Below are 26858 nucleotides of genomic sequence, written 5' to 3' on the forward strand. Positions count from 1 at the left end.
CAGGTCCTGTTATGGTAGGTAATGCAAAATACAATCAGAGGCAGCTTTTCTTCCAAAGATTTCACAAGCAAAATTGACAAGACACACAGAGAAGAAAGGAAGGCGAACAAAGCTTTCTGCTGAGGCAGACTGCCCCAAATTATGGAGCACTGGAATGACAAAGCCTGGAGCAGACGGCAGCTCTCAAACATAGGCTTTAATTCAGACAGTGGAAGATGCGGCGCAGGCAGATCTTGTTCTAAGCTCTAGAATTGCCTTGCAGTCTGAGTCCGTTTTATCTGGTGGATCTAATTAGCTTTCTGCAGCAAAGCATCCTCCCTTGCCTATGGTCAGTGGCTGCGTCCACTGACTTCAGATAATTTAGTAGATATGAAACTTTTTTTAGTCTCATCCAAGTGTTTTTCCAGACACTCAAGTCAGTACATCTCCACACTTCCCTCCTCATCACCCGTGCCCACAAATTTATAAAATAGCTGGCAGCTTGGTTTACCTGTAACCTTGGAAAAGAAGCTCAGGGAGATTAGAGAATCAGACTCATGAGTGTAACTTGCTAAAAGCAACAAGAAATCAAACATTTCAAATTCCTTTCCAACTTCTTTCCTATCAGAAAACAATTCATATACCTGGACTATGAAATATGCCGTGAAAAATTATCACCAAGCGAAAGGTATTTGAACAGCTCTCTTTGGGCTCAATGAATCTAAGTGCAACAGCAGAACTGTGGTGTCAGACCTATGCTTAGGCAGGCAGAAAGCACCTGCACAGAGGCAGGTGCTCAGGTAATTACAGAAGCAAGGCAGCTTTTGACAACGAATGGTACCAAGGCAGTCTATATCTCAATGAGCTATTTGAACAATCAAAGTCACATTAACAGCCAAATAACATGCAAAATTCATTCTCTCTGCCAGGGAGCAAATTTAGAAGGCTGAGATATAACCCCCATGAAAATGACAACAGCGATGGTTACTCAAAGTCCTGCCAGGTGCCCTTTAATAAGCAGAGAATGTGATTAGTGCAGCAGTGCAAAGAGACAGCGTGCTGCAACATGACTCCATGCTGCTCTGCCAGGAATCCTTACAATAGAGACCCTGGCTGCACTGGGATTTTTCATGCATAATAGATAAAGCAATAGAGGATCAGACTGAGGCTCCTTGCTGAACACCAGTGCCCTCCACTGTGTATGCTGGAGATTCCTCCGAACGCTATGCCAATATGAAAAGCAAGAGAGAATTTATGATTTTCTCTTTATGACAGCATGCTGAGCACCCCTGGGACCGAATGACTACATCTGCTGCTTCAGAGGGCTGCTGTGAATATCTAAACAATGCTGCCACCACAGCAAAGATCTGCCCAGCAGCCTCTCCCAATTGGTTCTTACTCTCTCATAGAAGCACGCCTTTCACAGTCTGTTACAGTGCTTCCTCCACTGATGTTCTTTACAGTAATCAAATTGGACTCATGAACTTTACTAAAGAATGCAACCTTGTTAGTAACGAGGCAGAGGCTCTAGCAAAAGAATCCTTCAGCTTCCTCGCTCCAAAGCGTGGAAGCAAAGCATGCAGGATGCCACCACTTCCCTGACCTCTTCAGGATACCTATTGCCAGTTCCCCACGTTTGAGTTTGTCATTTTGATCACATCAGTCTTCCACCCCATAACTGTTATGTTATTCCAGCATAAGAACATAAGAAACAAACATTAACAGATAATGCAGTAACTGCTTTTAGTCTCTCTAAAGATACTACATACTTTACTCCAGGAGATTTGAAGCACTACCTGCCATTTGAGTGGAGGTATACTTTTTTTCTCAAGTTTCCTTGACAAAGAGTGTTATTCTATTAAACTTAGTACTGCTGCGCACTCCAAAATGATGACTTGCAGCTTCAGAGGAACGTGAACGCCCGTGTCAGGGTATTTACAGCAGTGCTTGCACGTGAGTCACAGATGAGACAGAATCCTGAAATAGAACACATGCTCTGAAATACAGCAAAGCACAGCTACAGGAGACAAACCTGAACCTTCTCTGAAAGGGGCTCTTATTTACCAGAAAGTTGAGAAGCAGTTTTAAAAGTCTTTTAAAGTCTTCAAGCAAGAAAACAATACAGCCCTCAGCAAAAAAACAGACTTCACCACGCTGAGTGTGAAAATACCAGGAGAAGTCATGCTCGCCATTTCAGGCAGCCACGTTTCCCAACGCTTTTCAAGATGCCTCCCTAGAAAAAAAACTTACCTGAAGAATCCATGTCTGTTCACAGATAAACACTTCAGACGCCCAAGTTATCCATTATGTTAGCAGAAAAATCACCAATCATACATGTACCAGGCACTGCACTACTGAAGGCTTGCACAAACCAGCCCATAAGCTTTTAAAGTTGCATTTTGCGTTTTTAAAACAAGCAGTTCTCCCTACACATCCTCCAGCAGTTCCCTTTTAAAAGACTCTTAATGTGTTACACAGGTGAGAAAATGATTGAAGAGATGACCAAAAAGGGACATATTATATTTCATCTGATTTTCGGAAGCCAGACTACAGAAGCACCGTTCTCATAATTACTTCATTTTTGCTATACTTCAAGGAAGACTGAATAACATTTATGGGTTTAATTTTCATTAAAATAGAACATCTGCACCTGGGGGGCTTCATGGAGGAATCCTGTCCTGTGCCCTGTGGTTATAGTCAATACTTGCCTGTTTTTATAGCAGCTGTACGTTTGTATGGCAACTATTGCTTTCTTATTTAAGTAGCAGCATTGTATGAGCCACATGTGGCACATTAAGTGTTCTCTTAGAGGATATTTTTTCTCTTTGATTTAAAAAAAAATCTTTCCTTGTTTTTTTAAAAAGGAGGATCTATTCATAGTGGGGGCAGGTAGGAGGATCCCAGTAAGAGTCTTCCCCATAAATAGAATTTTTAACCACACGCTTTTCAGGATAAGAATCAAACTCTCTTGCTTATACTTTTCCATTCTTGAAAACACTCCGCTTTGTCACTGTGATTTAGTCTCACTCCACGTTTCGATCACTGTCTTAATATCATGACATTCAGTGCTGCAGAGTGCAGCCATGTACTCAGGACAAGAAAAAGCTGGCTTTTCAGCCTGAGTTTCATGTACAGTTCTCAGTATCAGATGTTCTTCATATATGAGATACCCAAAATTTGTTAAATAAGTAAGTTTTCTACCAAAAATAGGCTGGATCCTATGATGATTAATCCTTGACTGAAGTGAGAAGTGCAAGATTCTGTCACATTAAGTAGGGATTTTCCTTTTCACATAGAAAGTCACAATACTTTCAGATATTCAAATCAGTATCCCAAGACAACTCCAAACAAATGTTTTCATTCAAAGTTAGTAGGTGAAAAGGCATAAATCTCTTCAGTTCCAAATACTAATTCACTACATTTATAAATATTAGACACATACCTCATCCCTTCTACAACATTAACCTTGTGATCAAATGAAAACCAAATTTCTTTCTATTTAACCATGAAAAAAGAGCTGGTGCCATTACAATGAAGATAACAACCAAATTCTGCTCTTTCAGTAAGAGGAAGCAAGAAAAGAAAATCAAATAACTGAACCAAGTGGATGCAAACTACATAAAGTAACATGGGAAAAATCAGTTGCTAGCTAAGCCCTGCAAAGCAGTTCAAGTCTCCAGCAAGATGACTGGAGCACAGCTTCAGTATCTGTGAAATGAATGGCAAATCTAGCTGCTCTACCTTTAAAATGCTTCTTTTTAAAAGATGAGACAACAAAGTAGGCACTAAAAAGGCAAAGTAGGCACAAAAGTCAATCACTCAAGCATTACCAATAAAGAGAGAAACTTATTATACAGTTGTCGTTAATAAACGCTGCTTGAATGATAAGTTACTATAAAACAGCACAATCAAATAGAAGTAGTTAATGAAAGCTGTGTGTAAGGAGTAGAACAGCTAACTGCTTTGAACGAAGAGTGACATGTAATGGAGAAATCCTACCATAAAATGTTCTAAAAAGTCAACATTTTAAATGCGCGTACAAAAGTTCAATTCAAAAATAAAATGTACAGTAGTACTTTAGTTAAAAAAAAGTAGTAATATATTTCTGTTCTCCTGGAGTAAAGTGTGTAGTATCTTCAGAGATTTCTACTTAGAATAAAAATGACTAGCTTCTAGGACTGATAATTTTCCCATTGAATTCAGTGGAAGTAGGGCAAAGCTTTAAAAGGTATATGATATGATTATGTGTTTAGAGATCCTACTTTAATATACCCTACTTCTAGAATTTCTCTTTTCTATCCATTTTTTTTTTCCAGAGATTTCAGCCTAAAAGGTAGAAAGCTTAAAAGGACATAAGGAGAGAGAAGGTTGTCCAAACTCAGTACTTGGCTTTAACACACACTGGAGGAATCTGCAAGCAGTACAATTTACTTCATCAGTTCAGCAAGAAACACAATGTGATTCTTCAGACTGCTCTTCATTTGACATTCAGAAGCACCAGCCTGACAATTAATAGATGCAAGTGACACTGAACAAGTAGGGAAACAAAGGAAAAGGCTTTTCTTTAAGCCAGTCATATAAATTAAGTAGAAATTTAACAAGTTTGATGTAGGGTTTGATTTTAGAGACACAATTAGAAAGTTATATATTATGTATACAGAAAAACCCTTCAGCGTCCACTTAATGAAGCTGATAATAACCAAGCCAAAAAAAATACCTTAACATCAGGATATGAAATGCAGGTTTCCTACCAAATAGCTGTTTTCTGCAGACCTGCCATATTGCACTCAAGAAAATCAAGGATATTCTTCATTAAACACCTTAATGGATCAGTCACAGCAATCAGCTATGTCTACGTGGATGCTGACTGAAACTGAGAAGATGCTGGTTTCATTTTCAGCTCTGATCAGCAAGGCATTCCTCCATCTCTCTCACCCTGTTAACCAGGATGGTTATGCTTTATTACATATCTGAAAATCCACATTTAAAAACTTTTTTTTTACATATAATATAAGCAATAGCAATCACATACCAAGCTTCAGTTATGAACTCATCACACGAAAACAAGAATCTGACAGTTACTGGAGTTAGTATACAAAATTCAGTTCTTCCAGTAACACTAGCTTCCTAATCCTTTTATCATTGTATCACCGTCACAACAGCAGCATTATACTATGGTGTACTAAAGAACCTACCTAGCACTGACCAAAACACCGAAGACTTTCCAAACTTAAAAGAACAAAAGACTCAGGATTTTTTTCACTGAAAATTTCCCTGTTAAACAAAGGCACTTTTGACAAGCTTTAAGCTCAGACATTACCCCAAATCTGGGGTTTGAATTGTTACAATGGCTCCATTCTAAAAATAAACGGAGAAAGTATTTTGCTGTTACATCCACCCACCCTCCTCTCCATCTCTCATTACAGCAGCTGGTCAACAAGAGCATTATTTTCACCAGCACCAGTCAGGCTACAGATTTCTCCACCCCTTTTCTCCACACCTATACATTGCTTCTCTTCTCCCAGCAGGTTTGCACAAAGCCTTACTCACTCAATATGTTTGATGTGCACATTCTTCTTTCATCCTGTGCTACTTATAAATGAAAAAAAAGGTGACAGAATTGATTCAAAATCAAGCTACTTACCAACTACTGCCAGATTATGCTCGGAGCCGCATGCGATCTGAAAAAGAAGTATGAATGAATAGAAGAGATTCTGCTTACCAGTACGAACACAACCACAGTTATGACAGGAAATTAAAAATTAACCTGAAACAAACAACTACCGTTTGTAGGATGTAAAACCAAGGTTGAAGTGCATTCAATTTTAAAGGAAATTTCATTACACGTCCTGCTTGGGGGCTCAGGGACAGGTAGGTAGCATGTTTGTTTTTCTAGTAAAAAAAAGACTTTATTTTCGAGACCTAGTCACATTTCAATCTTTGAGAGCTAAGCTGGACACAATGCTGCAAAAGCATCATATCCTTGACAACATCCATTGGAATCAACACGGCTATTGGAGGGATGGCAGGAACACAGATTGAGCCTTAGCAAGATGAGAGGCATACAGAGGCAGTTGGGAATCAAATGGGCAATGAAGAGCTCCATTTCTGTCATCCACACTTGTTTTTCAAATGATTCCTGTACAACTGCACAGAGCACATAGGTTCATGGTGGTAAACAATGAAGACAACAATGAAATGCTGCGAAGATATCGGATGTTTAAGCTGCTTTAGCACACATCCTGCAGTATCGCTTGCAGAGCTTTCTCTCAGATCCATCACAAATGATGGTAACACAAGCACCTAGGGCAGCCGCTGCCCTGCTGCAGGGGTTGTCTCTCCCATCAGGTTCTTTTGCAGTGCCACTGCTGACACAGATGTCTGACACAATACTGACATCACCTTACACAAGGTTACTCTGCACAGCACCCTCAAGCATATTTTTCTTTAAATCTGTCTCCAGTTCATTGCCTTGCATCTAACTGCCAATCACATGCTACAGCTGGAGGAAAAAAAGTATATTCCATTTCTTGAAAGTAGATTTGCAGTGATAAAATACAAAATAGAAGTATATATAAAGTTAAAGAGTTCTTGTCATCTAAATTATATACTGTTTTACACATGCATAACTTTATAGCTTGTACTACCAGTGAAACTGTGGTGATCACCTGAACGTCTGAATAACAAAAACCATGCAAGCACCCATAGAAGTTTACCAAACTTGTACTCAGCTCCTTGTTCTTGAGTGCCAGCTGGAAAAAAAGCCAAAGCTGGCACACAGATTGGCTCAAGTGATCACGTAACAAATAAATGCTGCAGCCACTACTGTGCACCTGCACCACAGCTGTAATGCACTGGCCAGTGCCAGCTTCGTGCAGCGTACAAGGAAGGTAAACCAGTCTCATAAGGCTGGAAGTGCTGAGCCAAGAAATCAAATCACTTGGGAAGACGGAGCTGTAAGTGTAACATAGATCTGCGATGGCCCCATCTTTAGAAAAGTCAAGAAAGGGCAGCAGAAAAAGCAATGTCTTTTCAATCTCGAGCAGGGTAGCACAAAGCCATCCTCCCTGCAGTACTGAGGCAGGCAGAGCCCTAAGTCCTGGCTGGAAAACGCACCGCTCCTCACCATGTTCCGCAGCATTGCCCTCCCTGCTGCTCTCCGCTCCAGGCTGGTGCCATGGAAACACAGATGATGGCTTCCCAGCAAAGAGCAAATCCCGCTCCTTCACCTAGAGCTGAAATGTGAGGATTCTGAAGCTGCTGCTAGTTAAGTAAACCATCAATTCCCACAGAGTTGCAAATAACCCCATCTCAACTAAACTTCTCATGAAATAAGCTGAACGCAAGCACCAATCCATAAAGCTTTGGGACAAAAGAGGTGCTCAGGCTGGCTCTAACTTACTGCCAGAGTCCCCTTCAGAAACACTGCATTTCAACCTGGAACCAGGCAGAACTGCAGGCTGCTGAAGGCAGTGTCCTGCTTCACCTTTGTACCCAGAGCTGGGGCTGTGGGCACCACATACAGCAGCACCATGTCCCAGAAAGGAGCTCACTGCAATCCACACAGAGCACCTCCACTCTGTGGCAAAATATCACCACCGGACAACACAGACCAATGCCACAGGAACCCCAGACAGACAACACAGCCAAAGGACACTGCGGTCAGCTCTGGATAGCAGCACCCTCACCAGCAGCCACACTGCCTGCTATGGCTCCAGCCTCAGAGACCATTCCACGGAGGTGAACCAAGGCTGCTGCTGCTTACTGAGCAGTGCTGCCTTGCAGATTTTTTTATCATAATAATAGGCTTTAAAATGTGACACCTTTTCTTCATGACCACCCACAACAATCAGCCAAGAACAGTCTGCTGGTACAGATGCAGAGCAGCCAGAGAACAGCACTGCCGAGTTGATGTTTTATGCTTGTATCAGATGTAATAAGCTCTGCAGTCAGCACAGGTCACTAGGAGAAGCCTGGTAGTTATTACAGCAACAGTGATTTTCTGGCTACTTCTTTTCTGTCCCCACCCCCAGTGTGCTGCAGAGAAATTAAATTCCAGCAGACATCTGCGTGCTCCCAGCGGACAGATAAATACGTTCAAGTAGACTTACAAACACACCATTGCCTTCTAATTGGACAATACTTCTACATTCTGTTTTAATTGAAAAAATCACTAATCTTACAGCCATACTGGAGACTGCTAGTGAGTGAGGCATTCCAGCAGCCTAAGGAATGTGGACAACCCCTCAGCCCAGTCATAAGCCATATTAAGATTTCTCCTCTGGGGAGAGAAAAAAATTGAGAAAAGTTGTATGAGGATATTGTGATCTCTGTATAATCCATCTCAATGCAACTCACAAATGCCTGTGAGGCAGGCAAAGAATGCTTGGGGACCATTTCACCCAGAACCCTTCCTCATAATCCACGTCCCTTCAACTATACATAAATTGTGTGTTTCTTCCCCTATGTTGTATGTTAGCAAGCCATTTTCTACCTGGTAATGGTTGCAGTTGAGATGTATCTATCCATACAGATTAACAAACATTGTGAGGAGAAACCAAGGGCCCAGCATTTTACTGTCTTAAAAAGTCAGACCTTTAGCTGCCTGAGCAGTGAGCAGAGACCTTGTAACAGTGACCTCTAATCCTGGGCAAAACACCAGCATCTTTCTGTAGCCTTTTCTAAGTACTAGAGCAAAACAAAACAGAGTATTAAAGTCAAGGTTCAGACTGGCACTTCAACCACAAGGCTGTTGTGTTCTTCCGTCTGTACTCCCAGAGCTCAGACTGAGGATCCACTGTGCTACCCCCATCAGGAAATGATCAAGCCAGAAGTGCAGGCAAAGCTGCCTCGTGCTGCAGCCAGCCAAGGGGAAGGAGCAGGACAGCAGGACGGGCTGAAAGGAAGGGGAAGGGAGCTGAGCTCCCAGAGGGGACTGAGGAGTGGAAATACACAGGAGTCAGCATCAGGACACTTATCTCAAACAGCAAAAGCATCTCAACACTACCTTTGGTTCAGTGCCCTAACAGTGCAGGTTAATTCCCTACAGGGTAATTATTTCTCATAACATTCAAAGATATGGAGGCCTCCATCACTTCTCCAAGGGAAAAGCAAGACATACAAAGTCAGTTTCTAAGGCAGAATGAAGATATGATGCTTAAGAAGCTTCATTCAGATTTTAGCCACTATCATTTCCAACTTGTAACTGCACAAAACTCAAGAGGGAGAAGGGAGCAGGGGAAGGAAGCCATTAGGAGGGTGTGCACTGAAATATTTTACCCAGGAGTTCTACATAGGCCTTCAGCATGGCATCCCATGCCTTTTGATAAAATTCACTGCAAAGAAATTGTCAGGCCAGAAGGTGGCTAATTCTATTCCTCTTGGGATGAGAAGTCCTAAGGGAAGGAGATGAGGTGACTGAGAGCCTGCAGCCCAACACTTACATAACACAGAGGGATCCTTCCCTCAGCACTGTTCTTCCATGCCCTTGATTAATGGATTGTAACAATGATTTGTACACTGCCTAGTTATATTGATATGCCAAATTCTACTGATGTGAAAAAAAAAAAAGCTAATTAGCCAAACTGTCCTGCTTGCAATGATCCTTCACCAGGAACTCTGTGTTCCTCTTCTGGATCATTTGACTCCTGATTGATAAGAGCAGCTCTCTAACCTCTTCACAATCCTTGGCGAGCACAAGACTAAGTGCAGTATAATACAGCACATTAGCAGCAAACCAGTATGACCTCACCTAGAACAGCACACCAAACTGGCTGTTGGCTGTATCGGTTGAAAATGTCCTACAGCTCAATGTCTTACAGCTCACTTGACATTTTCCATCCCTCTAATCATCTATTTAGGATGAATTTTTTTGTTGTTGTTTGGTTACAATTACACTAAAACATATTTTATATATAAATAATGTATAGTATATATTATAAAATCCCATAACAGCAAGAAAATTCACAATTTAAACTGTGCACAGAGGCCCAAAAGAAAACTTCCTTCTCCCAGACAAATCTGACCTCCAGCTCTTCTGCCACAGGAGGATCAAGACATTAGCAAGATGCAGTAAGCCTTCAAAATAAAGAATGAAAACTCTTCAGAGCTGCTACACCTATGGTTTATATCTTCTCTGGCTGAAACTACTTCCAAACCTGCCCTCACTTGTGTTCAAGACACAAAATGAGAAGTGCAATATTTCTATTGCTTCTCCATCCACTGTTTCAGAGTCTCACCTCAATTTGGTCAATATCCTCCCCTTCCAAACATCTCATAGCCTCCATAAAGTCAGCTGACCAAACCCCAGATCTTGTCTTTACATCCTCCATGTCTTAAATCACAGAGATTTAAATCCCTGCACACATGCTCTCTCTCTGACATGAACCAGACATGCCAAACTGCCTTGCTATGCACTCATTCACTGAGAACCATAAATCCAGGAGCAGGTTCTTGGGGGTAACAGGGCCCAATTGCACTTCCCTGATTCACTTGGTGCAGCTTGGATCTCATGTGCTGGTAGGAGATTGAAACAGTTGCAATTTCAAGGTAAAAGGGAAAAAAAAAAATGTTTAGTTTTAGGTAGGAAGTCCCACATAAAGCTATCATTACAGAGATTAAGTACAGGGGGTAAAATTAAAAGGAAGAAAGAAAAACTTCAATTGTTAAAACATTTCCACTGAATCTTCACATCACACCATCCCCCGTGTGTATCCGCAGGGTCTACTTGTGAGGCAAGCATGCTCACACTGAGAAAATGAATTATATACTGCTCATTTAAATTGAGGAGGGATGGATTGAGATGTCAAGGCAAAGCAAAATCCATGTCCACCACCAAATGAACCTCATCATCAGATGACAGTAGGATAATAAAAAAGCTGCTGAGATCCCAGTAGGAATGCCGATTGGGATTAGATTTGAGCACAATGGCAGAAATGCAGCCAAGAGGAGTGTGATAAAAATCTTTACAAGTCAGTAAGGTCAGCTGGCTCTTCTCCAACGTCTGAGGATTTTTTTAATTAGCTCTTATATCTTTCTTCTGGCAATTCCCTCCCATTCTTGGTGCTGGCACAGGCTGCCCAGAGAAACTGTGGATGGATATGTAGAGGCGTTCAAGGCCAGGTTTGATGAGGTCTTGGGCAGCCTGAGCTGGTGTGTGGCAGGGAGTTGGAACTAGATGACCTTTAAGGTCCCTTCCAGCCTAACCCATCCTATGATTCTATGACTGGGGCTCAGAAAGCATTACTAACTTTCATCCCTGGAAAACCAGGCTGTCTCACCTCTATACCTCTCAGCCCCTCTAAGCTTCCTTATGTCCATCAAAATTTTCCCTTTATAGCAATCAAGACCTGAGCCACAAGTGAATTTTTGCTCATCTTCCCACTGCTTATAAAAGGAATCAAGTCATGGCCAGTTAATCCCTCTTTGTTTCCTGTAAGATGGCCCCATTCAGTCTACATTATTTTGTGAAAATTAAAAATATCACTTCAGACTGATAAAGAAATTGCCAAGCGCATCAGGCCTGACTGTTATTGTGTACATATTCCCACACCTCTGTGCAGCACAAAACCCCACAAGGCCAAAATCTTCACTCATACAGATATCTCTATGCACATCCAAATAGAGCTAGTGGAATATGGTCTTCAGCAGATGTACAGTTTTACTCAAGGGAACTTTATTGCCATTTATCTCAGAATGATTTTTAGATTGTTTCATTCACACAATTGCTTCCTAGCTCCTTACAGTCTCAGTGTCCATCTCTCATAGCCTAAATGAAGCACAAAGACTAGTTCCTTACAATGTGTTTGATGCTTACTTTGGAGACTACTAGTTTACTCATTACTGAGTTCACAAACAACACCTCACAGAAGAATCAAAAGAAGCCAAGAATGGAGAACAAGTAGTTAACCACCTTATAAATGACCACCTGACTTTTTCAGGTCAAGAATCGTAGCATGCAACATGTACCAAAAACAACTCGGTGTCTGTCTTTTCCTCATATGCTATTACTGGCAAACAGCAGAAAAAAAATCATTACAGCATGTAAATATCATCGTTATCCATTGGACTGTGTGCACTTCTAGTACTGTGAACTTACTGAAATGAATGGTTCTACTAAACAACGACTGTAGGCAAACACTGCCCAAATTCATAGCATTATGCAACTTTTCATACACACAATGGCAAGTACTATTTGATGGCAAAATATCAAGTTTTGCTTAAACAGCTACTTTCAATGTGCTTTTGTGGATGCATACCTGCAGTCTGAAGTTTTTTGAAACAATCGTGGCTCCACATGTCACATTCCACCATTTTTAATCCATCTGGAGTATTTTCTGGAATATGGCAGTGAAGGTGCTGAGAATCATCAAGAAATCAAATGCACAAATTGTGGGAACTCTGCTCTGCCTTGGCCATAGTGATACTCACTACTATTGTTCTACATTAAAAAAATGCAGAGACTTTGGCACACGCAGCCTGCAAACAGCAAGGAGTCCTGCATTTCTGTAGAACTAAAAGGAAAAAAAATAGCATTTTTCCTTAAGTTCACACCTTCAAACAATTCACTTTGAGTATTTTATTTGGGTGTTCAGAACAGACAGACACAGTTCCTTAAAAGATCTCCTTACTGGAGACCAGTATTGCTATGGCTGGGGCCACATGTCCTAAGCCAGCAGCTGCCCCCTGGGCAGCCCTGCCCAACCACACTGCCAGGAAAGAAGTGGGCCCACCAATGTCACCTTCCTTTTTCTAGTGTGTGTTTTTCCTCAAACCTCTGTACAGTATTTGCTTCTTTTATATTATTTTCACCTACTATGTTCTTCCTTAAAAACTGCATCCTGAACACCAGGCAGCATTAAGGTATTAACTGGAGAATATTTTCAACAAGAAGGAACACCACTCTCATTTTAAGGCTTTTTTGCTTCTGCCAGCAATAAGTCCAAATTTATTACAGCATTGTCAACATCTTGGTTCTTCACCACACAACATTAGGATGTGGGAGGCCTAATTTTCAGAGAAATTGCTAAATGATTAAGGAAGCTCTCAAGCAGAACCAGACAGTCCTCTCATCTTGCTGCCAGTTCTACTGACCTCAGTAAGCACTGCTGCTCGCACAAACTGCCTGTGCACAAACATACTCTCACCAAGGAGATTAAAAAAACTATTTAATCTCCAAAGCATCTAACATTCTTTGAAAGAAGCAAGCAGGTTGCTGGAAATACAGAACCACCCCTGTGTAACACCGTTTGAAGTCTGCATCATTGGACCCAGTGCTTTTGGGAAATAAACTATCCAGTATATTATCCATCGGCTGCTCAGGAATGCAAAACTTCGCCTCACTTCCAGCACTACTTTTACTCTCACACACACACGATTGCAGATGTAATCATCAACTTTGTAGTTTAAAAAAAAAAAAAAAAAAAAAAAGATCAGCACAGTAAGATTTTTTCTTAAAATATAACAAAACAAACAAAGGGAAAAAGGTTTTCATATACCACCTAACTGATCGTGGAGAGAATTTTCTTGATTCATTTATTTTCCAGCTGAGCTACAGGCATACAGCTTCCACAAGGCTTTACTTTGTACAAACACATCAAGCCATGAATTTTGCTGACTGTCCACTCCTTTACCTCTCCACACAAATGGTGCTGATGCCTTCAGGGTGTCATGTAACTCTGTCTACTTCTGACTATTGATTCTCTGTTTCTGCAGCTCTTAGTAACAGTACTGTTCACTCAAGCAAACTTACTTGAAATAAATATAAACTTGCTAAGACCGCAATTCAAAGATGTATAGAAAACCTCTTGTAGATAAGTAAGTACACTGTTTAGAAAGACTCAAAGAGAGAGAAAAAATGAGGGGAGAAATAACAACAACAACAAAAGTCTGAAGTGATTCTACAGAGCTGATAGAAAGGCATTTTTATTAAGAAGTTGAATTGTCATTAAGCTTTCAAAGTTTCAGCTTGAACATTTTTGCTAAGACTACAGCCAGAGCATGCTGTCGAAAGTCTTATGACAGCATGAGAAAAATAGGTGTACTGAAGTTAATAGGAAAAGAAAAAACAACTCACAAACCCTTGCTGCTGCTCCACTAGAGTAAGGTCAGAACACATTCTGGGCTGGTAAGCACATAGCAGCTGGCCAGCATCAGTCAGGCTGGGGAGTCCACCAAGAGAACTCCCAGTTATTCACATTCAGGAGAGCTACACTTTTGCCCCAACCGTGTTGGTCTTTAAGACCACACATTCCCTCCACAGTTTATTCTGACTTAGCAGCTGCCAAACTGTAAGACGTTTCTATTTACACTGTTTCTCTCCCACACGTTATCCACTGCTTTTTCCCCTCTTTCATTCTAGTCTACCTTTGATGCACAATCCTTCACTCAGGTACTAGCGCTTTGGTTTCAAATAACCTTTACTTCTCCTGTTTTACTAAAAGAGTGAAAGTAGCAGCCTGCTCAGCTTCAAAGTGTGCTAGATGATCCAAGCGCCCTGGGAGCACAGTATGCTTAGAGAAGCATCTCATCTCACAAGCTGAAGGATGCACTGGCTGCTCAGTTAGTTGGAAACTCTCAGGGAGATCACCTAATGTCACTGTGGACCACTCACCAGAGAGTGGTTTGATGTAAGACAGCAACCCAAAAAGCAAGAAATTAAATTCATTTAGAGAGGAAGATAGTGGGGCTGACTTAGACCACCCACATTTCATGGTTTCTTTCAGATACTATCAGTAAAAAAGGGATGAATACTCTCAAAAAGAAAAACCAAATGTCTTGGTCTAACAGCAGCATTTGAAACATGTATAAAGATCCCCAATATTGTTGAAGGTCAAGTTATTTAATCCTTGAAACAGTGGAAACTAATATTTCAAAATCATGCCTTAAACAAAATCCTAGCTAGGAGTAGCACAGATTACTGGCTGAAATAGTTCCAAAAAAATTCTTCTTTATTTCAGGAAGACCAGATTTCATTGCACTACAATTGTATCTAGTACCCTAATTGTGACATGCCCGTTCTGTTTTCATGCTACAAGGACTGAAGAGATTTTGCTAAGAAAGCTCCATAGGACTATGACAGACTCAATTAGTGCTATTCCTAAGTGTAAGGATAGGCAGCAGTAGATATAGTTGTTTTTAACCAGTTTTGGATCATCCAAGAAAAGTAGTAGTTGCAATTTGGTAATAAAGAATGAATTGCTTACCCTTTCTGAAGATCGGGGCTCACTGAATACTCCAAAGGAGTATACACCAAGACAAGAGATTTTGGAATGCAAGAAATGAGGGAATGAATGCATCATTACATTCACAGCTATGTTATTTTACTTTTTCTAAAAAAGCAAATCCATTTTTTCATAATAAGAAAAAGTAAAGACAACTGATCTGCTTCTCCCACAAGTCACTAAAGGTCTTACTGAAATGATCATTAACATGAAAATCTACCATAATATCACGAAGACAACAAATGAAGGAACAACAATTGGTTTTCTAGTGTCAAGAGAGTACCTGGATAATCTAGAAGAGGCATGGTTTTTTTATACTGGGTATTTTGCTTTAGGTATTTCCTGCTATTTAATAAATAATAGAAAAAAAAGTTTTCAGCACCCCCAGAGCAACTTCCCATGAGTTTGAATGCTCACTGTACACACAAACCCTCCTTTCTCCGTCTGCATCTTATCACTCACTCATGTTCACCTTGTAAGAGCAGTCCATCATACGTGTTCCTCCTTTAATTATTTGTCACTAGAAATAAAGATAATCCTCACCTTCCTGAGGCTAGGTGATATTCTTTCCATATTTCAGACCAAGGCTTCTTCCAGTGTTTTCAACTTTTCTCTTTTACAGGTTACAAGCTATTTTCTCATGCTGTTCTTGCATTGTGCAAATCAATCCCATATAGGACATAACATAACAACAGCAAAGGCTATTACCCAGCACAAGAATTTGCTTTTCTGTTCAGACTATCAAGAATAGAATTAACTCTTTTGGGCCACAGCATAATGCTATGTACTTGAACTCCACTAATATCCGCCCAAGCCCCCACACTTTTCAAAGCTACTCTTGCCCAGCAAGAGAAAATTCCTTGCTCCTATTACTATGGTCTGCATTCTTGCCCCCAGATGTAGGGCCTTACATGCTACAAAGCTGACCTTGCTAGTGTCTGCCCTCCTGAGGTAGGCAAAAAGTCCAGATTTTTCTTTTTATACTACCAACTCCACTAGAAACACACACATTTACACAGGAGTTCAATTTACAGTGATATTTCTGGGATCTCTCACAGTCACTTTGTCATGACTTTCTCATTTTTCAACGTTGCTATTATTTTGTATCTCTATGAAATCCTGATCAAAATTTCATACTATCAAAATGTTTAGCCGAACACTGGACAGAAATTTAAGTATGTTACAGCAGTATTTGACACTGATACATTAATCAAACTTGCATCTCATAAAAAAAACATGTATTACATTAGTTTAACAAAATATATTTTCCATTGCCACATACTTGCTGTAGGCAACTACACTATCATCCTTTAAAACCCTTACTGATGTCAGCCATGCTATTGTTTTGGCCAAGGAAAATATCAGGCTGACAGTTCTATAGTTGCTTGTTCAACCTTTCCAAATAGTAGCAGGTCAGTATCTTTTGGTCAGTCTTCTGAAACTTCCCTAATGTTCTAGGAAAAAAAAAATTACCATCATCAACAACTCAACAAGAGAGCACTTGGGCCAGCTCCTAAAAAATAAAATCTGACATGGAAATGCTTCATTATTAATGATTTCAAAATTCTACCTCTAGAGGCTCAGGAAATGCTGGTATGGGGAAGGGCATCTCATCACAGAATTATATGCCTGCCTGCTCCCCAAATATAAAATACAAATCACTTGCAATGTAAAACTCATCTTACCAGGGTTTGATGTTTTGCCCATGGACACGTTTAAAATGTTTTGTTACTGACAGTTGTTGTGATTTACCCCAGCAGGTGGCTGAGCACCACACAGCTGTTCACTCACTCCCTTCACTCCCAGTGGGATGGGAGAATCGGGGGGGAAAAAAGTAGAACTCATGGGTTGAGATAAAACTATTTACTATGATAAAGAAAAGTATAGAAATTATGACTATATAAGTGTATATATATATGAATGTACATAACAAGTGATGCACAAGCAATTGCACACTATCCCCCAGCCAATGCCCATCTAGCCTCTTGAGCAGCAGAAGAGAGCAAGTTGAACTCCCACTCCCTTAAACACTCCTTCCACTTGATGTTGTATGGTACGGAATATCCCTTTGGACAGTTTAAGTCAGCTGTCCAGATTCTGTTCCCTCTCAGCTCCTTGCATCCTTTGCTGAGAATGGCCTCGGCTCTGTACAGCACTGCTTAGTAGCAATTATAAACATCAGTGTGTAACCAACATTGTTTTCTCCTAGAACAAAAATATGGCATTGTAACAGAGACTGTGAAGAAAACAATTCCATCCCAGATGAAACTAAGACAACACTGTTCAGTCTTCCGTAGCTGTCTCTGAGAGCAACCTCATCCAGAATAGAACAGCTTTTTTCCTGTCCCTGTTAGATGGGGCTGGCCATCCTGTAATGTTGTGGCTCACAACAGGCTGCTGCTGGTACCTCCCTTTCAGGAAGTGGAGAGGCCTTTCTCTCCATAAGGATACAAGACCTCTTATTTTTTTCTTTTTAATGACTGAGGAACAGGTAGTGCAGTTTTTGATTAAAAAAATGCCCCTTCTGCACCTACAAGTCTACTCAGTTCTTCCTAAATGAACTGTAACCACATCGACATTCTAAGCATGCAACTTCTCTAAGTTTTTGTACTGAAACATTCTGTTGTACTATGGCCTAAAGGATAGTATTTTATTCTTTGATGTATACCTCAGACTACAAGTGAGAGGGCTAACATGAGCAAGGCAGGGAGGGCAGAGATGCTATCAATGACTTCCTGCATTAGCTCATCTATCTTCCCATTGCTCAGCTCAGGTGTACAATCACCATGCTCCCACACGTGCATCCCGCCAGGCTTCCATGTTCAATCATGTCTTTACTTCAGTTTTCATAGGATTGCTCTGTAACAGCACACAGCCATCAGAGATAGAAGACAACTTCGTACATTATGTTTTATGACTAGTAGTATGTACTCAAACAAAAAAAAATACATCAACTTTTAAAGACAAAGATGCTTTCTTTAATATATCCAGAAAGCTACTGGGAAATGTGATCAGAAATGTCTTTACAAGACCTATTTTCCTTTCCAATTTATAAAACATCACTTAAATAGTGTTTGTTTTTTTAAATTTCAGCTTCATGTGATTCCACAGTCTATGCCACGGGAATACAAAACTACAGTAACTGAAGAATGAAGTTTTCATATTTTATCCAAACAGCAGCATTTTTGCAACAGATGAGAAGTACTACAGGATATATTCCAGTCAGCAGCCCACCAGATTTCTCAACTAATTACAAAACACACCCACTTATCATGCATTTGTAATTTAAAATGGCAGCTCGCTTCAGACGGAAGTCAAGAAGCAGCACTTCTCCCTGTATCAGAATCTTTCAGAAACCCAATGAACTCATTCAACCTGAAGTGATGTGTGTGACACAGCTAACAGGAATAACAGGAGACCTGATAAAACTGAAATGTAAATGTATGACAGCTAAAATCTACCTTGTCTGTCCCGAGTTCTCAGGTCATCAACTTCAAGAAAGCTTTACTCTCACAATGAAGGTCACAGTGTAGGAAAGATTAAAAGCTATTCCTGAGAATGAGTTGAAGCATGTGTATTCATGCCTAGGCACATTGCTTACATTTTCAAACATGATGAGTGTCAGCTTGCCAACTGCCAAAGTTGTTGCTATTTTGACTTTAGAGCTCTCTGGCCAACATACCTTTGGACACAAAGCAGAAGGTTGAAGGCAACTTCTCTTCAACCTCTACTGAACCTCACAGGCTTTAACACTTACTCCTTTGCCCAGTCTCTCCAATACAAGCTACTTCCCCATAACAAAGGTGGCACACATGTGGCTGCCCTGCTACTACAATTTCAGGCAGCTATGGGAATTGAAGCGTGTTGCTTCCAGTGACTCCAGACACATTCAGCCACTGTGGATAAAAGGAAAAATACCTGCTTTTTAAGCTATTTGAATATACTGGATTAATATCTTATGTAGCAGATTTCACCACAAAAATAGCTGAAGTGTTCTAAAGTAAACTGTATCACTTTACTATCAGGCCAAAAATGACTAAAGGTAATTGTAACCAACTTGCTTTTCCAACATAGCACTGAAATCCTAAAGTAGTGACTGGATAAGGAGGAGCTTGGTTAGTCATTATGTGTTTAGAGCTACACAACCTGAGAAATATAGAAATAGATGATCCTACTTTGAATGTTCCATTATTCATAAGCAGACTTCTTAACAGTGAGTAAATTCCTATTAGATTTTAACACATTGTTTTCCTTTCAAACCAGAGAGTTCTAACGTCACGCCATTACCAACTTTGCATAAAGCATGTATCTATTTTTATGATAGTAAAGCTTTCCCCACCCCACCTACCATCTCCTCAAAAGAGCTTACAACTCATTCCAGTTTCTGAAAAGAGCATTTCACAGAACTACTGCATGAGAGAAATAACTCACTCTCCAGATCAGAGAATCAAAACTTTCTAACTCAGCTGCTGAACATCACTTAATTTAGGTACAGAGTTGCAAGCTGTTGCTTGCAAATTCCTTGCTGAATTCTTCATACTAATTGTGTAAGATGAAGCAAAGCATCTGCAAATGTCATACAAACAAAATATTACATACCTTTTTTTTCTCTCCTACGTTTAAATTTTCCATTGATTTTCTCCTTTCAACTCTGCCATCTCTTGTTTTGTTTTGTTTTTTGTTTTCCTATGTGCACATACCAGGATTCTTACAAAAAGAATATCTTTCATTCTTTGTTACGTTCTGCAACCTGCAAGAAAAACTACTAAGCTAAGCTACTGGAGCAAAAAGACCAAATGAAAACAAACTGCGTGTCTGTGTGTGTTTGAGATCACCTTAAGTGAAACGAAGGCAGTAAAATATTCTGGATGTTTGATGCTTGATATTACACTGTATTCTGCAGTGAGGAGGAGATCTCCTAAAGCTGAACAGAATGCTCATGCAATGCATTTCTTTTCCATTCCCACCTCAGAAAAATCATCAGGCTTTTTAAAACTCCATATATATTGTTTCTATGTTCTTTTCCAATTCCTCATTAAAGACCAACAAATCTTGTATGCAGAAGAAACCAGACTACAACTGCTAACTTACCCATACAGAGGAAAATGTTTAGCATATCCCTTAAGTTTACCATTATTAGGAATATACAGAAGCCCATAATTAGAAGCTAAGCTTCTATTCTGGAGGTTCCTGAATACAGAAAACACTGCCTAATTTTAACACAAACACAGATAAGAACAAGCACAGAACTACACTGTACCTTTAAAAAGAATAAATTCAGTCTACGACTGATTTAATGAGTGCACAAATTATACTTCAAATTATTTTTAAAGGAACAATTTTCTATGTGCTTTTCTACACAGGCTCCTCTTTGACTCAATGGGAGCTAAAAAACATCAAAAGCTAAGTTGTTCATGAGACCGCCTGAAGGAAAAGGTTCTTTCAGGTCAGCACGAAGGGTAATAACATTCACCTCAGCCTCAGCAATTAAGGAAATGGTTTCCCTCTCTACAGACATCAGTCTCTTGAAAACTGAAGGAACAACGTATTCAACACAAGTATGAATGAAATGTTGACCACATTAAAAAAAAAAAACTAAAAATATACTTGGATAACAAAAGAGTTTGTTGGAGGGGAAAAAATGAGTAGCTAGGCAGTGCATTAAAATTATTTCCCTGGCTTCTGTTCAGATGCTGTCTAAGCACAGTTCATTGTTTGGCATGTTGCTTGCATCCCCTCACTTCACCTTCACTCCCTCACTCAGATAACCTACAGATAAAAATGCAGAGCCTTATCCTAGCATTCAGCAATATTAACCCAGTAGCCAGAAGCAAAACTGGGGCTTTCCTGATTCATAAAGAACTTGTGTAGTCCTTGTCAATCAGGGGAAGGCAAAAGCTCCCATCAGACCAAGACAGCTGGTGCTTGGAGGTTCACTCACAAGGAAGACGTATTGTGAGCTGTGGCAAGAGGGCTTGCTGACCTCCTGCACCTGCTTGTTCCCACAGAAAGGGGCTGCTAAGGGGGACAGGGAATGCTCATTGACACTCATTTCAGCAGCCTGATACTTCTTACATAAATTGGGGACAGTGATTTTACACTTCACTTTCACATCAATGAATTGCTTTGCTGCTGCTCAGGTCTCTTTAAAACGCACAGCACTGGTCCCCCTCAGCCATCTGCCACTAACACACAGCCAACACAGAACACTGGCACACATTTCACATGTAGGTAAGGAAAGAAGGGGAAGAAAAATACAGGTAAAACCGCAGACAGGGATTCTGCTTGATGGAAAAACCCCAGCACCCTATCAAGTCGCAGAGCCAGCACCATAGAGCAGGTGACCACACAGCTATTTCACTGCCCTTCTCAGCATGTTTGAACAAGGCACCTGTACTAGTAAGCACACTGATGGCCAGTTTTGCAGGGGAGACATTGTAAGCCTCGGTTGCCCTCGAAGACACCAAAAGGGGGAAGGGAACTGGGTGGGCAATCCTTCCCCTCACTGCAGCATGACCTGACTGCTGGTCCCAGTGCAGCCAGGCAGTTTCCCTGGCAACAACATCACTTTCTACCAAGGATTGTCACTTAGCACGGTGAGCAGTGTTGGTCAGACAGCAGACAGCACATCGCATCTGCCTTGGATGTGCCTGCAAGAAGTGAGGTGTGGCCACAGCAAAGGATTAAGAAAAGCACTGTACAAGTCTGCCGGGGCAGCAGGCACTCCAAACTCCCAGCATATCACCTGGCAGCAGCAGAAGTCTGCTGGCACCTCAGCCAGCAAAAGTGCCATCACTTCTCACCAAGAGATGGGGTTGTTTTCTGCACAATTGCTAGCTTTAAACAAACAGCTACAGTGTATTTGCGCCAGGTTTTGTCATAGAATCGTTAAAAGGCCACTAAGATCACCAAGTCCAACCTCTGGTCCATCCCCACCATGCCCACTGAGCCACATCCTCACTGCCACATCTCCATGGCTCTTGAATATCCAGGGACAGTGACACCACCATCTCCCTGGGCAGCCTGTTCCAATGCATCACCACTCTTGCTAAGAAGAATTTATCCCTTATATTCAACTTGAATCTCCCTGGCACAACTTGAGGCCATTGCCTCAAGGCAATGAAAATACATGGTGCAGCATAAGTCTTCAAAAACTTTGGTCATAAGAAGATCACTTGAAAAACTGGCAAGCTTAACCCTCAACTAGTGATCACCTCGCCTTGTTCTGCCTCCCCAGCTTTTCCAGATGAAGAAACATGCACTTTTTTCCTTGAGATGCAAGAGAATTTTTGTTACACAAATCATTTGTGATCGATTGCCACTCCCAAAAAGAATAAAAATTCAAAATAAAGACTTATAAAATATAAGCAACCATCCATAAGATGCTTCACCATCTCTTCTTCAGAAAGGAGCAAGTTTCAAACTAGCCTTTCCAGGTTTTTCAAAAATAACCTCCTGCCCAAGCAAAAGCCAAGTCAGAACCACTGAACAACTGCTACCAGAGTACAGAAATTTGGCCAAGAATCACAACTAACCAAAATAAATGGGGCTGTTTCTAAATTTATGGCTTGCCATATATAAAGACAAAATGTTTTCCAAGAACATACTGTTATGACAAACAATAGATAATTTCAGCATCGGTTGAATATATATAGCTCCAACCAAATGGTTGTCACACCATACCAGATAGCTTCATTAGAAAATAACATGTCAGGCTTCACTAGAAGACAGGCACTCCAGAAATTGTCTGCTACTCAGGTTTGCAGAGACCCAATTATAAATCTAATTCTTGACAGTTTGGGGGGGAAAAAATCATTAATTTTGACGAGCTGTACAAAATCTTCAGATTTCATGATCTCATTTTAATAAAGAATAACGCAAAACAGATATTAACTTTACCTCTGGAAGAACACACAAGCATTAAGACAAAAGGAGCAACTGTAACTGTTTAAACAGATCCAATCTGAATCTGCCATCTGCAGTCATGACTGGATATCTTTCTAAGGGAAATAATATCACGCACATGTCTGTTTCTTTTGCGGAATAATTTGAATTGAAGTCTCCAGCCTTAATGAAGAAAATATAACAATTACCAAACTTGTCCCTGTGCTCATAGAAACCTTACAAACACATCAGCACAGGAGTAAAGAAATAAATCTTAGAAGCAGTCCAAGGAAAGGACATAAAGAATATCAACTACTCTGAGCCACAGCTCTTTCCCTAGTTGGAGGGGGCTTTCTAGGGAATTCATGAAAGAATAACCGATTTATTTTAACAGATGTATATCTGTGCTCTTTCTGCTGTCCCTCAGAGAGGGTTCTGAAATGGATTTCCAGCCCTCAGATCTTCATAATGAGACAAGCTATTCAAGACTCTTCAGAGGTAAACCACACGGGCGTCCACATCCTATAAAGATAATTCCTCATTTCAAAACAGCTTTCTAGGGATGCTCTGTCTGGATAAATTCAGTGTAAATCAAAGCATCTGATCTTACTAGAGAAAGGGAGGATGATCCAACAGAAAATGGCTGGGACTGCAACTCAGAAGAATCTAGTTCTAGTCCCAGTCCAGTGCTGGCTCAGGATAACCAGCAGAACTGGTGCCTCAGCTGCATACCTATAAAATGTCAATAGTACTGCTTTTAGTCATTTCCATCTGACACCTGGGCAGTGTCATAGCAATCACTGGAGGAGAACCCATACAGGTCAAGAGCAGGTTTAAGGATCCTTCATTCCCATCTAAGAGAATTAGGTTAACACAATGCCAACTGTTTTCAGGAAGGCCTTGCCTTCCCTTGCCATTCCAGTCTACGTCAAGAGCAGCAACCTCTTGGGTCTTTTCCCAAAGTGCATTCTCCAGGATCACCATCATGCTCACCCATATCCCAACCTACTGCCAACAGGAGATGTTTCACCCAGAGAAAAACATAAACTGTTGAACGAATTTGAAATGAGCTGCTTGCAACATCAAAAATCAAAATGTGGTTATTAACAACCATGGATTGTTTTTGTGCTTTCACTTCCCTATTCAACTGGACATGCTCAAAAATGAGCTGAGAATGAAATCAAATACAACTCTAAGAAACAGCAAAAGGCTCCAGAGGAAACCAACCTTATGGAAGTAAAAGACAACTATGTACTATCCTTGGTTTGTTGCTGCCATTTTCAAAATTTGCAGGCATTGAGTCTTTGAATTTAGGCTTATTATGGAGATAAGATATCTCTTACAATAGAAGACATCTTTAACAAATAAAATTCTACAGAGATAAAGCAAAAAACTACATGTAGGGAGAAACTAACTCTTGACAGGGCTGCGAGAAAGGAAAGAAGATAGCCTCTTGTCATGTATATCTACAGTGGTCTCTCCACTGCAAGTTTGAGAATTCTAAATGAAATCTGTGAAGGAGGAAAAAAGATCTCTATCTACCAATACCTCTGCAGAAGGAATTCAATCTGCAAGGACCGTTGTGATCTCCAGCGGGAAGCACACAAACAGCTTTACCCTATTTCAAACACTGCAGACTATTAAAAGTAGATGCAAAATCACAAAACAAGGGATTTGCAAATTAAGTTATGTACTGAATTTAAATCTCAGTATATTAGCAATTCATTTCTTCCAAGAGGAAAAAAAAAAAAACAAGTAGCTAGATTCCCTTTCTCCTCACTTAACTTCTGACTAAGATTTAAGACTGGAAGTTCTACATCTAACCTAAATAAGAGTGTTTTCTCATCATCCTAACTCACATTCTAAAAGTAAAATACAAGGAGGAAAAATTTTAGTTTATAGCAGAAGTCTGCCACTCCTACGCATATATTTATAGCACCAGGGTTGAGCGCAAGGGTAGTAGAATTTAAAATAACAATAAGGATATTAAGGACTCCGAAGTCAAGTAATCAGAATTGACAGCATAATAGGCATAAAGAAAAAATGTACTCTATCAATGCAGAGAAAATCACAATGCAAATATCCCACTATCTGTGAGAGCCATCTGAAGCACTGCGAACACTAGCATCTTCATTAGTAGCTAGGTTTAACTTATTTCAAGATATTCTTGGCCAATGCAGTACTATGGTGAGTGTTCTTATTACAAGCTTTTGCAGAGAACAAAGGTTTAGATCTCTGAATTCTTATTGATGCAAAATTTCCTGAAGCCATTCTTGCTTTTAATACAGATTTTTCAAGTCTGTGGTTGGTTGGTTTTAAGGCACCCATACTATATTTTTAATTTGAAAGAGAGTTATTAAGCTGAATGTGTTTTTTTTTTTAAGAGATTAAAAATAAGATGCACTTTATGAAACCCACTGATTTTTTTTTACTACAATACCAAAAACAAGAAAAGGATTTGCAGAATCTAATTAAACTTATTAAATCAGAAAGTTTATTTTTTTCCAGAAGCAAGTTCTTGAAGAACTGCTTGTGACACTCTAATACATAGAATTCTATTCAGAGCACTTCTCTTAGCAATCAGAAGGGCCTTTCATTCCTACATTTCTTCGTATATCTTCCTATCTATATCATCTCAGTGCCATGGAGCACATTTCATAGAAACTAGGCTGTCCATACAGGCTGCAAGCTTTAGAATTGAGAAACGGGATTTAGAAACCCGAAATACAGTTACTGAGGGATGCCATACAGTTTCAAGCTTCAGCTCAGCTAGTACAATTCTTTTGGGCTGCCAAAAGTGAAGTCAGAGAGTAGAACAGCATCTTTCCTTACAGGTGATGCTCACCAGCTGTCGGGACTGAACAGGTTAGTTCAACTACAAGGAAAGCTTGGAGAATTTAAAATGAAGAAAAGAGGGAAGGAAAAAAAAAATAGAAACCACACCTGTCCTCATGAGACCTCAAAGCAGACTTAGAAAAATCCATCTACAGGTCTGCCTGCAGTATTGCCAAGGGATCTATTCTTTCCAGACAAGCAGCCAAAGAATAAGACTTTTTTTCTCTTTTTTTAATGAGGTCTGATTAAAATTTAACACTGTTAAATAACATATCTAGGAGCTCAAGTAGCCTACTTTTATAAATGATGTTAAGTGGAAATTGCAAGACAAGCAGCATCTTTAAAGATCGGCTTTTTTAGGAATCTAAAACAGTGCAAAGGAATTTGATCTATGCCACAGTTCTAAAAGTTTGGGCCACTACCTGCTCATCCCTATCCTGACTGTCACAACACACTGCACAAATGTGGCAGTGTCCAGCAGCCTTTCATTACAACATCGCTATTCTAAACTGAAAAGTTTGCCTGAAAGCATTTAACCAAGGTTCAAGATAGAACAAGCGGCCAAAGTTCACATAGTGAACCACATGTGGTCTCACCTTCTTCAGTTACCACATTAAGCTCTATATCTACGATTAAAGGCAAAGCAGGGACTAAAAGTCTTGAGTGCTTAGCAACAACTTTTCTTGTACTCGAGCACAAATAGCATGCAAAGTACTATGCAATTCTGTCTACATCCTATGGCAGATGCTGCAAATTATCTTCTGGAGGTGAAGTCATTTCACTTTGGAAGCCAGATAACGCTGTCATTGCTACCATCAGCACGTGCTTGCTTATTTCTGTGTTTATGTTTTGCTTTTTCAAGGTCTATGAGCTGGAATAGCTTACAGCACTGTACAAATGCAGAACTGGGCAGATTAGAAAAAGCTGTTTAATGCAATA

General features: G+C 40.2%; 1 protein-coding gene across 9 annotated transcripts in view; it reads right to left on the reverse strand.

Moving 5' to 3' along the window:
* Positions 1-26858, reverse strand: part of SERGEF (secretion regulating guanine nucleotide exchange factor) — a 132227-nt gene that overhangs the window by 50854 nt on the left and 54515 nt on the right. For 8 of the 9 annotated variants that reach the window (XM_046942039.1, XM_046942041.1, XM_046942034.1 and 5 more), the window contains one exon: positions 5624-5660. The exons of the other annotated variant lie outside the window; for it this stretch is intronic. In XM_046942039.1, the coding sequence (XP_046797995.1) occupies positions 5624-5660 (37 nt within the window). The remainder of the gene's footprint in view (positions 1-5623; positions 5661-26858) is intronic. 9 annotated transcript variants of the gene reach the window in all.

Source organism: Gallus gallus, chromosome 5 (genome assembly GCF_016699485.2).
Source record: "Gallus gallus isolate bGalGal1 chromosome 5, bGalGal1.mat.broiler.GRCg7b, whole genome shotgun sequence".
Taxonomy (NCBI): Eukaryota; Metazoa; Chordata; class Aves; order Galliformes; family Phasianidae; genus Gallus; species Gallus gallus.